The following is a 12,088-nucleotide window of genomic DNA, read 5'->3' as shown; positions in this document are numbered from 1 at the left end:
CCGATTTCTCCCTTCAGATCACCTCGAGGGAAAAAGAAGAGCCCCTTGACGTGAAATCACCACCTTGCTGGGTGGCTGCCTGGTAGATGATGAAAAGGGATGGATGGAGGGATGGATGGCCAAGGGAAGGAGAGGCAGAGCAGCCTGGCACCGCAGTGCTGTTTCTTCCTGCTGTCCCTTTTCTCTCACCGCTTCCCCAGAAAGTGAGTTGAGGCTCTCGCTGAAGGCACATCTCTGGGCCCCGTGATACCTGACTGCTGATAGATCAGCAAAGGGGCCACAACTCGCTGTGGCTGACGTCCCCTCCCAGCCGACAGCCTGGACAGGACAGCTTTAACGCCGCCGACTGTGAGTCTCCAAAATTTACAAGAAAGTGTAAAAAAGAATGTGTGTTTTATTTAATTTTTGTTGCTTGTTTTCTTGATTTGGACCTCTGGAATGCAAATATTTCAGGCTTTTCTCAACAACACTCAGGGGACCAGTTTACTTTTTGTCCAAAAAGTGAGATTCTCTCTGAATCATATTGGGTTATCCAAGTGGGAGAAGCTTCATGTTGGACCGATGGCTGCCAGCCACAATAAAACCCCTTTGTGTTCCCTTGGTTCAAAGCTGGCTGACCTGACAGTTTTGCTCAGGCATGTCCTATTTAATGGAAGATTCACAAGAGGATGGCTATTACAGGATGAAATGAACATAAAGAGCATTTGCAGGAACAACGGTAGTTTGTCCATCACAACACACTTGAAGGTTTTTTTAGAAACACACCAAATACTTGGGTTTAAATCAGACACTGTTTGGAATGCCTTTGGTCCAGCTCCATCTTCCCACGCTGACTTCTCTGACACACGGTCACGGCCAGTACTCTAAGCCAGTAATTCGGTCCCAGTTCCTCTTGATCTGCCAGGTGCCTTTGACTTTACTGGTTATTTCCTCCTCAAACTCTTGATTGTTTTTGGCTCCTCTAAATTCTTCCTTTCATAGATATTTTGGTTTTGCTCACTAACACAAGGGCAGTACCTCCTTCAGGAGACACTCACAATCTATCTTCCTGCTTTCTACTGAAGTGCTATGTTTCTCTGAACTGGGTCCCAGTTCCCTTCTTAATATATAATCTACTTTGGAGTGATTCCTTTCTGGTAAATCCCAGGTATTCCCACTCTCCCAACCCATTTCAGAGAAGAAATATTTGCCTTTTAGGTTCCTTTAGCCGTACTCCCTCTAGCCTGTCCTGCTTTCGCTGATACAGGTGTCACCACACCAAAGCTAGAGGCACAAGTGGTCACTCAAGGAATGCATTCCTCCTGACGTTTGATCAACAGAGTTTTGCAAGTCAGATGTGGAATTTCTCGAAGCAATTACTGCGGAGCATCCACATGCAAAAATGCAGATCACATTATTTATTAAAAGAGTATTCAAGAAAGCCATATGACAGTAGCATGATGACAGATTTCCTCATGGTGTGATGGGAGGTTTTTTGGGGCCCTTTTTGCTTTCAAATATTAAAGAAAAGCAGAAATACTCATGCCTCTCTCAGCTGAATTATGCTTTGTGTTTTAACAGGTGTGGAATCGAGTCTTTGCTGGATACTCGAGTACAATTCCATTATCTGAAGAGTCTTAAAGATAAGGAAAACCATTAGATAAAACCAGCAGGCTTCTGGAAAGGTGTGCTGTAATCCCTAATCCCACATCTGAGGGAAAAGGAGTCAGGCAGCCAACGAGAGTGGCATGTGCTTGCCACAGCGGTAGCACTGCTGGCAGAGCTGGGTGCTACAGGTGAGGGTTCGGGGCTGCTGGAGCTCTTTCTACAAGGCAGTGCTGTGTATGTACCTTGGTGTAAACCCACACTTTCCGTTCCAGAGCTCACCTGCCAGTTTTGCAGATAGGCCACCCGCTTTAGCAGTTTCCCCCTCCACCCTGGTGGCATAGATGAGCTTTAATTAAATGAAGTTTAAGTAATCAACTTTTGGTGAAGAAGGGTTTGCTCTGCACTGGAAAAAAATACTTTGGGGAATACATTTTACTTATAAACACCATGGGCATATAGCCACAAAGATGCTGAATTCCTAGAACTTCCTTTCATGGTGAATTAGGACAATAGGAGTCTGGCTGCTCAGAAAATCAAGCCAGTACTTTCTCTTCTCACCTCCACTAGGGAGGGGTTCAGCAGAAGAGAGGTCTCCTTTTGCGTATCTGGATATTCTGTACTCAGCCCAAAGTTCTGGTTTATACAAGGCCAAAGTGAAAAACAACAGATTATCTTCCCTCTGCTCTCAGAGCATTTTCGGCATCTTCTCTGGGAGAGACCAGAACAGCCCCCGGGAACTCATTGTTGTCACTTCAAACATGGCTGTCAGCCAGGCAGCAGGCAGAGCTCTGTGAGCTCGAAGCTGTGGTAACTTTAGTAAGTGTGACATTCACTGGGCAGAATGCGAGGTCCTGTTGCAATAACACACACTTTTTTTTTTTTTCCGATATTACGGGAGGGAGAGACAGTGAGGCCATATACTTCAGCAACTATGAGCCAGCACATAGGGAAGCTCTATAGATCTGCAGTGTCTTCATTCCTCCTCTTCTTGCTGATGGGTGAGTACTAAACCACCTTCCTCAATTAGAAGAAATATAGCTTATTCCTAAAGTTAGGCTTGAGAGGTTCTCTTCTTTTTTTTCAAAAAGCAACTTTCCGCTGTGGTCTTCCTCAGGATGCAGGAAAACTGTATCTAGTGTACATGGCATTAAAACATGCTTTTCTTTATAGATGCATTCCTGTTTAGCTAATAGAAATGTTCAGAAAGAGTATATTTGCCTGTCTTTTTCAAGAAGAAGGACTGTGTATCATCATTGCTAGAGCTTCGTTTCTATTTTGGTTCTCTGATGTATTAGCAACCGGTTATTGTCACAAGGTAGTTATTCATATCCATTTGTGAAAGCCAACCTCAGCCCAGGGCAAAAGACATATAAATTAACATGAGCAATGTGCAGTCATTGATCATTTAATCATAGAAAACTGGGAACTGGATACGGCTTCTATAGCACCCTCATGGCACCAGCTTGAGTGTGAAGTTGAGCTCTAAAGCCAACAAAACCATCTGAAAGACGGTCATTCCAGCATGAGAGGATTTTTATGTGGGTTGGAATTCAAGTCCTATTTGACCTCAGCCTCTTCTCCATCTACCAAGTGTGAACAAAGGAGAGGAGGCTCAACCAGAAAGGTCAAATTTTGCACTGACCTTCAGCCACCATTTTGTTTCCCCAATGCTGTTGGCAGCTGGCAGAAGCAGCTTGCAGGGCTGCTTGGTTTTACTCCAGGCACCAAAGAATAAGTTAGAGGCTCCAGGACTGGAAGAGAGCACAGGTGTATTTTATTCTTTCTTTTTGGCACCCCACCTCCTCTAGCCTGCCTTGCGTATTTCTCATTCAGAGCCAACGACATGACCTTACATGGGAAAGTATCAACCTGCAGATTACGTAAAGGGAAGGCTGATGGCTTAGTAGGTGCCCTATTAGTCCTGGCAAATGTGGAGCACATTGTCATATTGCAGGGAGTCCCAGAGAGCTTTCTCCCCACGTGGTTGAAAACTGGCCGTGAACTGCCGACTTCATATGACAATGACCTATTAGATCATCTAATCATTTTTCCAGGTCAAGACAAGGTCATCTATGCTGTATTTCTCTGTACTCTGTCTAGCTCAAGTGCTTTCACCAAAAAGCCTTGCATTCCTCTCCATCGGGGATTGAGCCCTGCAACCCGCATGGCAGAGGGCCTACACATCACTCTGCTAATGAAGTGATTGACTTAAAAAGAGCTTTGAAGCAGAGTCAACAAGGCATTTGGCATGCTATGCTCCCAGATGCCAATATGATAAGGGCATTGTTTATTTGAATACCAGTGAACTAGTATGTTCCAGTTTTACAACCTTAGAAAAGAAAAAGAAAGAAAGAATGAAAGAAAGGAAGAAGGAAAAATAGATGCTGTGCTGTGACCTCAGTGAAACCCCCAAACAGAGCTGGGGCAAAACAATACAGCCTACTCTTCCTAAGTTTTGATTTTTCTAATTAGCTTTAAGTTACATGATTTGTATTGACTCAAAGATGTGGGATAACACAGATGACAAGGCCAGTTATTTCATGACAGGAGGTGCAAACAAAACCCATGATGAACAGAGGCAACATCAAAGCACATTGTTCCTGCTCAGTTCTGTTCTCTATGTCACTAAGTGTCTGTGTAAAAATGATACCTTTTACATCACCAAAAGGAATAAAAACTACAGTTGTGTTGCAGGGGGTGCGTATGGAATGAAATGCTGGAATACTTGTAGTGGAGAAGAAATTCAAGGAGAAGAAAAACAAGGTAGCAGTAGCACTGCTTTAGCTAAAGCAGCAGTATCCCATGGAGATAATGGTTAATGAACAGAGATTTTAAAAGAGTACTCATAATGAAACTGCTCAAATTCACTCTAACAAATAATCAAATATATCACATCAGAATATTTGATGCACAGAGACTGTAATATGTCAAGCTCCCATCGACTTAGTCAATTATTTCAACTATACTTTGTACTTCATTGATACTTTCAACTTTGCCAAGATAATTAAACTTTTATGGCTGCTGCATCAATACATTGTTATGTAACTGGAAAGTGAAAATCTGGATCTCAGATTCTCCCGAGAAGCTGCAGTGTCTCATTGGTAAGATTGTGTATGAACGTGAGGATAATATCTCATCCAGTATCTTTAATAAGGACTACTCATTTTAGGGGACTGGATCCAAAACCACAATAATATTTGGGTACGTAATTCTCAGGCATCCAATTCCCGTAGATCAGTGTTCCAAACACAAGGCCAAAATTTTCACTTTGAGGTAAAAGCACAGAGCACCAAGCAGCTCTGAAGGTTTTTCACATGCTTTGTTGTTGCCTAGTTTCATAGCCATCTTATAATTTCTCTATTTTTGCATCCATGAGTTACCTCTCATCTGATATTTAAACCGTAAGCTCTATACCCCATCCTTTTATAAGGCACCTAGAACAACAGGGCCCTGCTGTCTGACAGAAATTGTCAGTGCTACTCCCACACGAGTCATAAATAATAATAACTATGAATACAACTGCGATTTTGTGGACAAGCATGCCGGGAGGAGCCATTCCAGTAACTCTCAAACCAATCATCAAGAAGTTTGGTTTTCCACTGCCTTGAGACATTTGTCCCTGAGCTTAGACAGGCTGTTGTCATTGTGAAGCTTTCAGACAATAGAGTTTCGCACCCTTTGGATGGCACTGAAAGACTCAAGACAATGGAAAATCAAGACCTTCATTGTGGAATGGTCTGCAGTCCTTGAGAGAGCACCCACTAGTACGAAGGGAGACTATCTCAAAGAAAATTTAAAAAAAAAAAAAAAGAAGAAAATAAAACAACAGAAGAAACTTTTCGAAAAATTGGTCTGAACTCTTTCTTGGTGACAGCCGTTGGCTTATTTTTAAGAGTTTGTTTTTCCCTCATTTTTGAGATAGCAACTATTCCTCTCATCTTCTGAGCCCAGGCTTGTTTCCAGAAATGAGATCCACTCACACTACTCTTAGCTCAAGGCTGTTTGATACTATGATTAGCAGCTGAGTGAGAGAAGGCAGGTTTAATCCTCTACTACAGGCATGTTGTCCTTATTTTTCTAACAAAGGGTAGCAGGACAATGTGGTCCCTTCACAGAGAATACATGTCACCCTCAGTATCGATGCCCACAGAATACTAAGGTGCCACCCCCCATGTCACAGATAGGATCTGCGGGGGGTTCAGGCTCTGGCAATGGAGATTCTTCCCACAATTTCAAGATTTCCTATTCTGAAACTGAAAGCGCGTGCCAAAACTTCTAAGAAGGTCACATTATGTTTTTGGATGCAGGCAGTTGCATTAGGATGTGCACATATTCACTGTATTTGTCAGAACAGAGCTGCCTGTGTGTAAGGGTACGTACCTTTTTTGCTTTGCCTCAAAAGTAGTTGAGGCAGGAACATCAGATCCCGAGACTTTTTGGGGTGGGAAGAAAGAGGTGAATGTTCCAGGTGGAAATGTGGCTGAATGGGCTCTAAATTTCACCAAAGGCATTGAGCAATGGCATTAATCTTCCTCTAGTATGGCAGTAGAAAGGAACTGAGGATCAGGAAAAGACCTGTCTGTACACATGAACGTAATCTAAGCAGGAACTACGGAAAAAAAATCCCTATTATCATAATAGTGAGTGCTCTCAAGTCCTAGTTGCAGGAGGCATTCTTTGTGCTGGTTGGAGGTCGGGAGCAGCTGGAAGGTTTATCATCCTATCACCCTCAGCCCTCCTCTTCTTTCTTTTTCCTGGTACAGATGTTGGTGTTAGTGGTGGTGGTGCAAGCAAGGAGAATGCAGCTGTAACTCATATAACAGCACAGCCTTCGTTGTTGACAACACCCGAGCCGTGGCACCTTTTGGTGACTCAAACACCAGCCAAGGAAAAAGCCAAAGAGGGTGAAAATGTGATCTTAAACTGCCACTTTAGCAGTCCACGACGTCCCTCCCTGCCTGATCTGTCGGTGAAGTGGTACAAAGAAGATGAAAAGGGGCAGATGGACCTGCTTGAAAAAAATGTGACCGTCTTGCCAAATAACTCCAGGATTTTCATGAGTGGAGACTTGTCCCAAGGGGATGCCTCCCTGGTGATCCTCAATGTGACAACCAGTGACCACGGTATTTATTTCTGTGAGGTTACACTTCCGGACGGGAAGGTGGTGACAGGAGATGGCACAAAGCTCAGGATCAGGAGGGCTCTGGGTAATATTTGATGTTATTTACTTCTTTTCTCCTTCTTTCTCCTCCAAAGCTGGTCTACACACTTGCAGAAAGAGAGAAGTTGGCCTGTTTGGCCTCTAGCAGTTAGGGCCTGGTGTCATGGATTGTGATTGCTCTATAGTATTTCTCATTATTTTCATTAGGCCAGCTAATTTTGATTTGCTTGCCTCTATAAACAGTCACACAGGTACTATTATAAGGAGGGGCATTTACAACCAAAAAAGAAGGAATAATTTTATCATTAAAATCAAAGTCAGTGCCAAGGATGAAACAGTCAGACAAGTTCTCTTGTACTCACAGCTCTGTTTGACAGAACCCCCGTGAGTGACAGGTGTCAAGATACCAGCTCAGGGAACAGCTCCAAACTCCTTTTTTTTTGACATTATTTCTCTCCAGCCCACTAACTTGCATATTCTTTCCTTAACCCTGGATGACATACGTAATCCCACAATAAACACGAGGGTCACATTGTATCATTCCTGCTTGACTTCATTCACATTAAAATCAAAGTAGCATTAAAAGTGCCATGCTATGTTTTCTTAGCCTCACCAATAGACACTAGGCATATTAAGTAAGGAGATAACTTGCTTTGCCTTTATCAGCTGGAAATGTCAAAGCAGTTTTCCTTTCTATGTAGGCTAAATGTGTTCCAGTCCCAGCATATCAACACATCAGAAGGTGTATTATCTTATTATCTAATTAACAAAAAATAGCACCTTCTGTGTCAAGAGTAAATTATGCAAGTGCCATTTTCCCCTTATTCGTTACCAAAGCTTACAGCTCACCGAGATTCACTAAGCCTTTGCCCTCTTGAGCCTGAGTTCTTCCATTACTAATTTTTATAAAACTACTCAGTTTAAACCGTAGCACTAAGGCAAGAAAACCGTGTCCTGCTGCAAAGGCTTGGTGATGTGTCTAATGAGGTCTCCCGTGAGCTTCATCTCACAGTCTCAGTAGCACAGGTTACTCTTGCAGTGTCTGCACCCCGGCCTGTGTAATTGCCTTTCTGTGTTCCTGAGAGGATGAACTATATCATTTCTGCACTATGCCTGAATTAAAGGGACAAGAGAACATAAGAAATACAATTCATAAAGAAACGTTACGTGCCACAAATCCAGACTGTCCAAAAACTTCTCTAAAATTAAAAAGAGAAATTAGCTGACTCTGTTAACTTCTCCATTACAAGGAAGCAAATGACATGTATTTTGGAATAAGGTGAGTAATGGTTCTACAGCACCTTCATTACCCTCACTTTCCTGATGAAGCGAGCAGCCCCACAAATGGATTTAAACTACCGGATACCTCCCAGTATGCGGGAGCAGGGAGTGGGTTTTTTACTGGTGAGCTACAGCTGCTTTCCTGGATGTCCATCCATTCGTCTGGGCAGCACAGAGTAGTGGCTGCTGCTGTGAACGGCTGGCCCGATGCTTGGAAATCTGCCTGTGAATATGGTAGCAAAACCATACATTTTTCAGTGAAGCTTAAATATAACCACATAGATATACGTAGTGAATGCCTGATCATACTGTAATTGCGGATAAAACTGGAAGGCTTTTAATCATTCTTTTATGACCTTTTCTGTGTGAGTCACGTGGCAAAACGACTACCATGAGCATGAGGCAGTCACTTAAAATCTGATCAGATCAGTGGTGTGCCATCGCCCAGCCAGTTTCCCTCTCTCTAAAGAGACATTCGTACTTCAGCAGACTTGAAGCTACAAGGCAGATGCTCTCCATGCTGCATCCCATAACCCTTGTAACAGCCCATCCTACTGCACTCACCTGACCAAAGGCTCTTCCTGAATCATCCTTCAGCCCCAACAAATAATAAAGCCACAATGCCAATGTGCTCTTATCTCAAAGAAAATGGGATCATCCCATCTCTGCTGTGCAACAGTCCCAAAGAGCAACAAATCAGAGAAAGAACCTCAGTGGAGCTCTGCTCACCCTCTGGTGCTGTGTCCTTTGGAGATCAGGGAGACTGATGACTTTCTCAAAATTGTCAGAGTATTTTTTTCCATTTGAAAATAAAGCATTGTGGTGGTTTAGCCCCTGCCGGGGTCTGAGACCACGCGGCCGCTGCCCCTCCCCCACAAAGGGAGTGAAATACAAAGCCCCAAGACTGAAATAAGGAAAGGTTTAATACAACAGTGCAATAGCAACACAACCAACAACAACAATAACAATAACAGTAATAGTGATAGCAATGAACAGAGAAAAATAGCTACCAAATACAGCAGTTTGAAGCACGATGTACAAAACCACGAGTGCACCACCGTGCTCCCTGCCAGGAAAAATGTGACCTGCCAGGATGTGACGTCCGCATGGTATCTGAATAACCCGGCTAGAGCTCCCCCCCACTGCTGGGGAAACTTAACCCTATCCTGGTTAAACCAGGACAAGCGTACAGGCATAAGTCCCATTAATTCAGGCAGCAGCACCTCTTGCCATCGCATAGCATCCAGCTGTTAAGAGACATTGCCAGGGAGATGGGGCTGTCCTGTCTCTAAATCCCCAGAAAGCATAGCAGCTTCCTACATAGGAATGAAAAAAAAATCAATAGCTCTGTAGTGCAATACACCTCTCCCCTGTAGAAGCCCATGATTTCATGTCAGACAAGACATCGACATAATCAATATCACAGTAGCTTCATCTGCAGAAAATGTGCTGGCTGCATTGCATATACTTGCCTGGACAACTTCTTATCTTACTCTCTCTGCCTTCCCTTCTTCCCCAGGATTGTTTGGTATAGAAGAATCCATTGGAACAATCATTGGGGTTGTGGCAGCTGGTATCGGGGGCATAGTGGTTCTGATCATTGTTTTCACCCCGCAGCTGAGGAGGTGCGTGCTCTGCATGAGACAAGGCTCTCGCCGAGGTAAGGAACACAAACAAAAACCTGGAGTCCCTTGCTTGGAAGATGAATCCAATCACCTATTTCCAAAGCTACTTTTTTTTTTTTTTTTTTTTTTTTTTTAATTTAAGAAGGAATTGGCCATTTACTTACCTCTGGTCAGACATGGGATCTGATTCAGGAAATAAGCAGTGTGGATGAAACTCTCACAGGGCTGGCCCTATATTCCATCTCTTTTTCAAATAGTTCTTTGTTTATGTTGGGCAGAGCTTCATACATGGGCCTAATGAGTTACCTGTGAACAAAACGATAGGATCTTCTTTAATTGCCACTTTTGGCAAAGAGTTGTTCAGTGAGATGCTGCTGCTTCTTTTAACAAAGCCCTGGGTGTCCTTTGGTACTTTTGGGTTTATGCTGAAGGATGGGTCTTCCTCCCACCAATTCATGCTTACATCTGTATTCTTGTAATACTCGTGTACAGAAAGCCTATGATGGCTGAAGTGTATGTGTGAGGTGTGGTTTGTAAAGCCCAGTAATATATTTTATTAGATCAGCTGATCGAGTTGGGAAAACTAGACGTTTTCATCACACATGAGCCAAAGAAATGACCCGAGAAGAGGCTGATGTACCCGAAAGCTGGCCTGCTTTTTCCAGCTCTGTCAGCCGGGCTCATTAGAGTAGACTGACACTGGAGGCTGGATTTGGAGACAAGCTTCATTCCCATTTTGTGCGACCCAAGATGTGATCTGCGCTTCAGACCGAGCTCAGCAGACTTTTGGCTTTCAGTGGGGAGCCGTGTGATTTGCACCTCGTCTCCCGGCACTCAAAAAATCTTTCTCGGTCTGCTGGAAAAAAAAAAAACAAAAAAAAACCAAAAAAACCCTGCCTGAAGGGATGAAGGCAGAGCTGCTCTTGCCGTTCGCTGGAGCGCTGCCGCCACCCGATGGCCATGCTGGCGGGGACAGGCAGACGGCCAGGGGCTCTGCCCCGCTTACCGGGGGGAATCTTCCAGCCGCACCCCTAAACTGATGCTGCCCACACAGCACCATCCCTTTGCATCCCTCTGCATGAACAGAGCTCACAACTTTACTTGCCAGAAAGCCTTGAAGAGTTTCTTGTGTTGGACTAACTCGGTGTCTGTCGCTCACTCTCTCCCTCTCCTTTCCGTCTTGCTCAGCGTAGCTTGAGGTGCAGCGTTACAGGAGTCGCTGGAAGATGCGAAGCCTACAGGTGGAACAACTTCTGATGCCCTGTAAGCCAAAAGTGGAGCTCTAGACGGAATAAAAGCCTTTGCTTTTATACATGTTGCCTTTGGCATTTTTATTTTTGTTAGCCTGTCTCTTTTTCCTGCAGCTTTGACAGCCACAGGGGCATCCTCCTGCAGCAAGGAATAAAATAGCCTTCTGGGAAGAAATCTGTGTTGTCACCTGCCAAACCCCCACTTAGTCTCTGAATCTAGACTCTTGATGAGGTACATTGGGTCTTTCCCTGCCATTACTTCTTATTTTTCATACTCAAAGTTTGTCAGCTGTGCTTCAGGAGAGACAGAAGGAGCCTGACCTGCCCAGGCCCCTCAGCTCCCCAGCTGCTGACACCCACCCGAGGAAATCAAATCTGTGACTTCTCGGGGTGCAACTGTGGCTCTCGTCTGGCTGCGCCTCTCAGTATAGAGGCTCCTGTCCTGTTGTCTTGCTCCAGCCTACAAGCTTGGAACAAAGAGGCAAAGAAGGCCCATTTGAACATAGCTGGAAGAATGGGATTTTGTTTTACTCTTGACAGAAGGAGACATAGTGTTTTAATAAAAGCCTCCAGTACCCTTAAAAAAAAAGGAGCTATGAAAGATTTGCTTGACATGACTAATGTTCTCCATAGCCCCTGTTTCCTGACATGACAATAATTGATTCCCAGGCGGTCAGTGACTGGGGGATACACCAGTATAGGAGAGCATCTCCTGTGCATATAGGAGAGCAGCGTATCAGCTCTGAAGCATGTGTAGCAGCTGAGGAATATGTTCTTTTGCAAAGTATGGGTGTGCCTACTAGTAAGTAGAAGTCAGAGACCCTTGCTGGCTTTGCCACAGCAATAGACCGATGTAACTCCATTTACCTTTGAAGACACCTCAGAAGTGTCTCTGGTGCTGTGAGGCAGGAACATGAGGGATAAGACAGCTGGCTGTATAAGCTAAGAAAAAACACACACACACACACAAAAGAAAAGGTGGAGCCCTGCCTTGGGCCAGACTCTGCTTTTCCTTCTGGTAGGAAGCAGAACTCCTCTGAGCACAAACAAGGAATAAGGAGACATCCTCCCTCTTTGGTGTTCCCTCTCCTCCTGCAGGTCCAGGAAAATTAAATGAGTCACTCTACTTCAGACTGGTATGCCTCAGATCTTCAAAGGTTGGTGTATCTTTTCACAGATATGGA

General features: G+C 44.1%; 1 protein-coding gene across 5 annotated transcripts; it reads left to right on the top strand.

Moving 5' to 3' along the window:
• The first annotated feature begins 1,653 nt into the window (after positions 1 to 1,653).
• Positions 1,654 to 10,964, top strand: LOC141940057 (uncharacterized). 5 transcript variants are annotated; one of them, XM_074860832.1, is made up of 5 exons: positions 1,654 to 1,671; positions 2,490 to 2,585; positions 6,351 to 6,794; positions 9,549 to 9,689; positions 10,215 to 10,832. In XM_074860832.1, the coding sequence occupies exons 2-5, from the start codon at positions 2,519 to 2,521 to the stop codon at positions 10,271 to 10,273; spliced, it is 711 nt and encodes a 236-aa protein (XP_074716933.1). In that variant the 5' UTR covers positions 1,654 to 1,671; positions 2,490 to 2,518; the 3' UTR covers positions 10,274 to 10,832. The 5 variants fall into 5 exon arrangements, with proteins under 5 accessions (XP_074716933.1, XP_074716931.1, XP_074716930.1 ...); XM_074860830.1 differs by lacking the exon at positions 1,654 to 1,671 and having other exon boundaries at positions 2,398 to 2,585; positions 6,351 to 6,710; XM_074860829.1 differs by lacking the exons at positions 1,654 to 1,671; positions 10,215 to 10,832 and adding an exon at positions 10,848 to 10,964 and having other exon boundaries at positions 2,418 to 2,585.
• Positions 10,965 to 12,088: the final 1,124 nt, after the last annotated feature.

Source organism: Strix uralensis, chromosome 2 (genome assembly GCF_047716275.1).
Source record: "Strix uralensis isolate ZFMK-TIS-50842 chromosome 2, bStrUra1, whole genome shotgun sequence".
NCBI classification, from domain to species: Eukaryota; Metazoa; Chordata; class Aves; order Strigiformes; family Strigidae; genus Strix; species Strix uralensis.
Note: the sequence above shows the minus strand (reverse complement) of the source record. Positions and strands in the feature narration are given on the sequence as shown.

Excerpts from the sequence above, each read along its gene's own strand:
- LOC141940057 (XM_074860829.1), top strand. The coding sequence starts at position 2,429 with ATGCGAGGTCCTGTTGCAATAACACACACTTTTTTTTTTTTTCCGATA. Across the intron at positions 2,586-6,350 it reads CCTCCTCTTCTTGCTGATGG|ATGTTGGTGTTAGTGGTGGT; the intron begins GTGAGTACTAAA and ends TTCCTGGTACAG. Across the intron at positions 6,795-9,548 it reads CAGGATCAGGAGGGCTCTGG|GATTGTTTGGTATAGAAGAA; the intron begins GTAATATTTGAT and ends CTTCTTCCCCAG.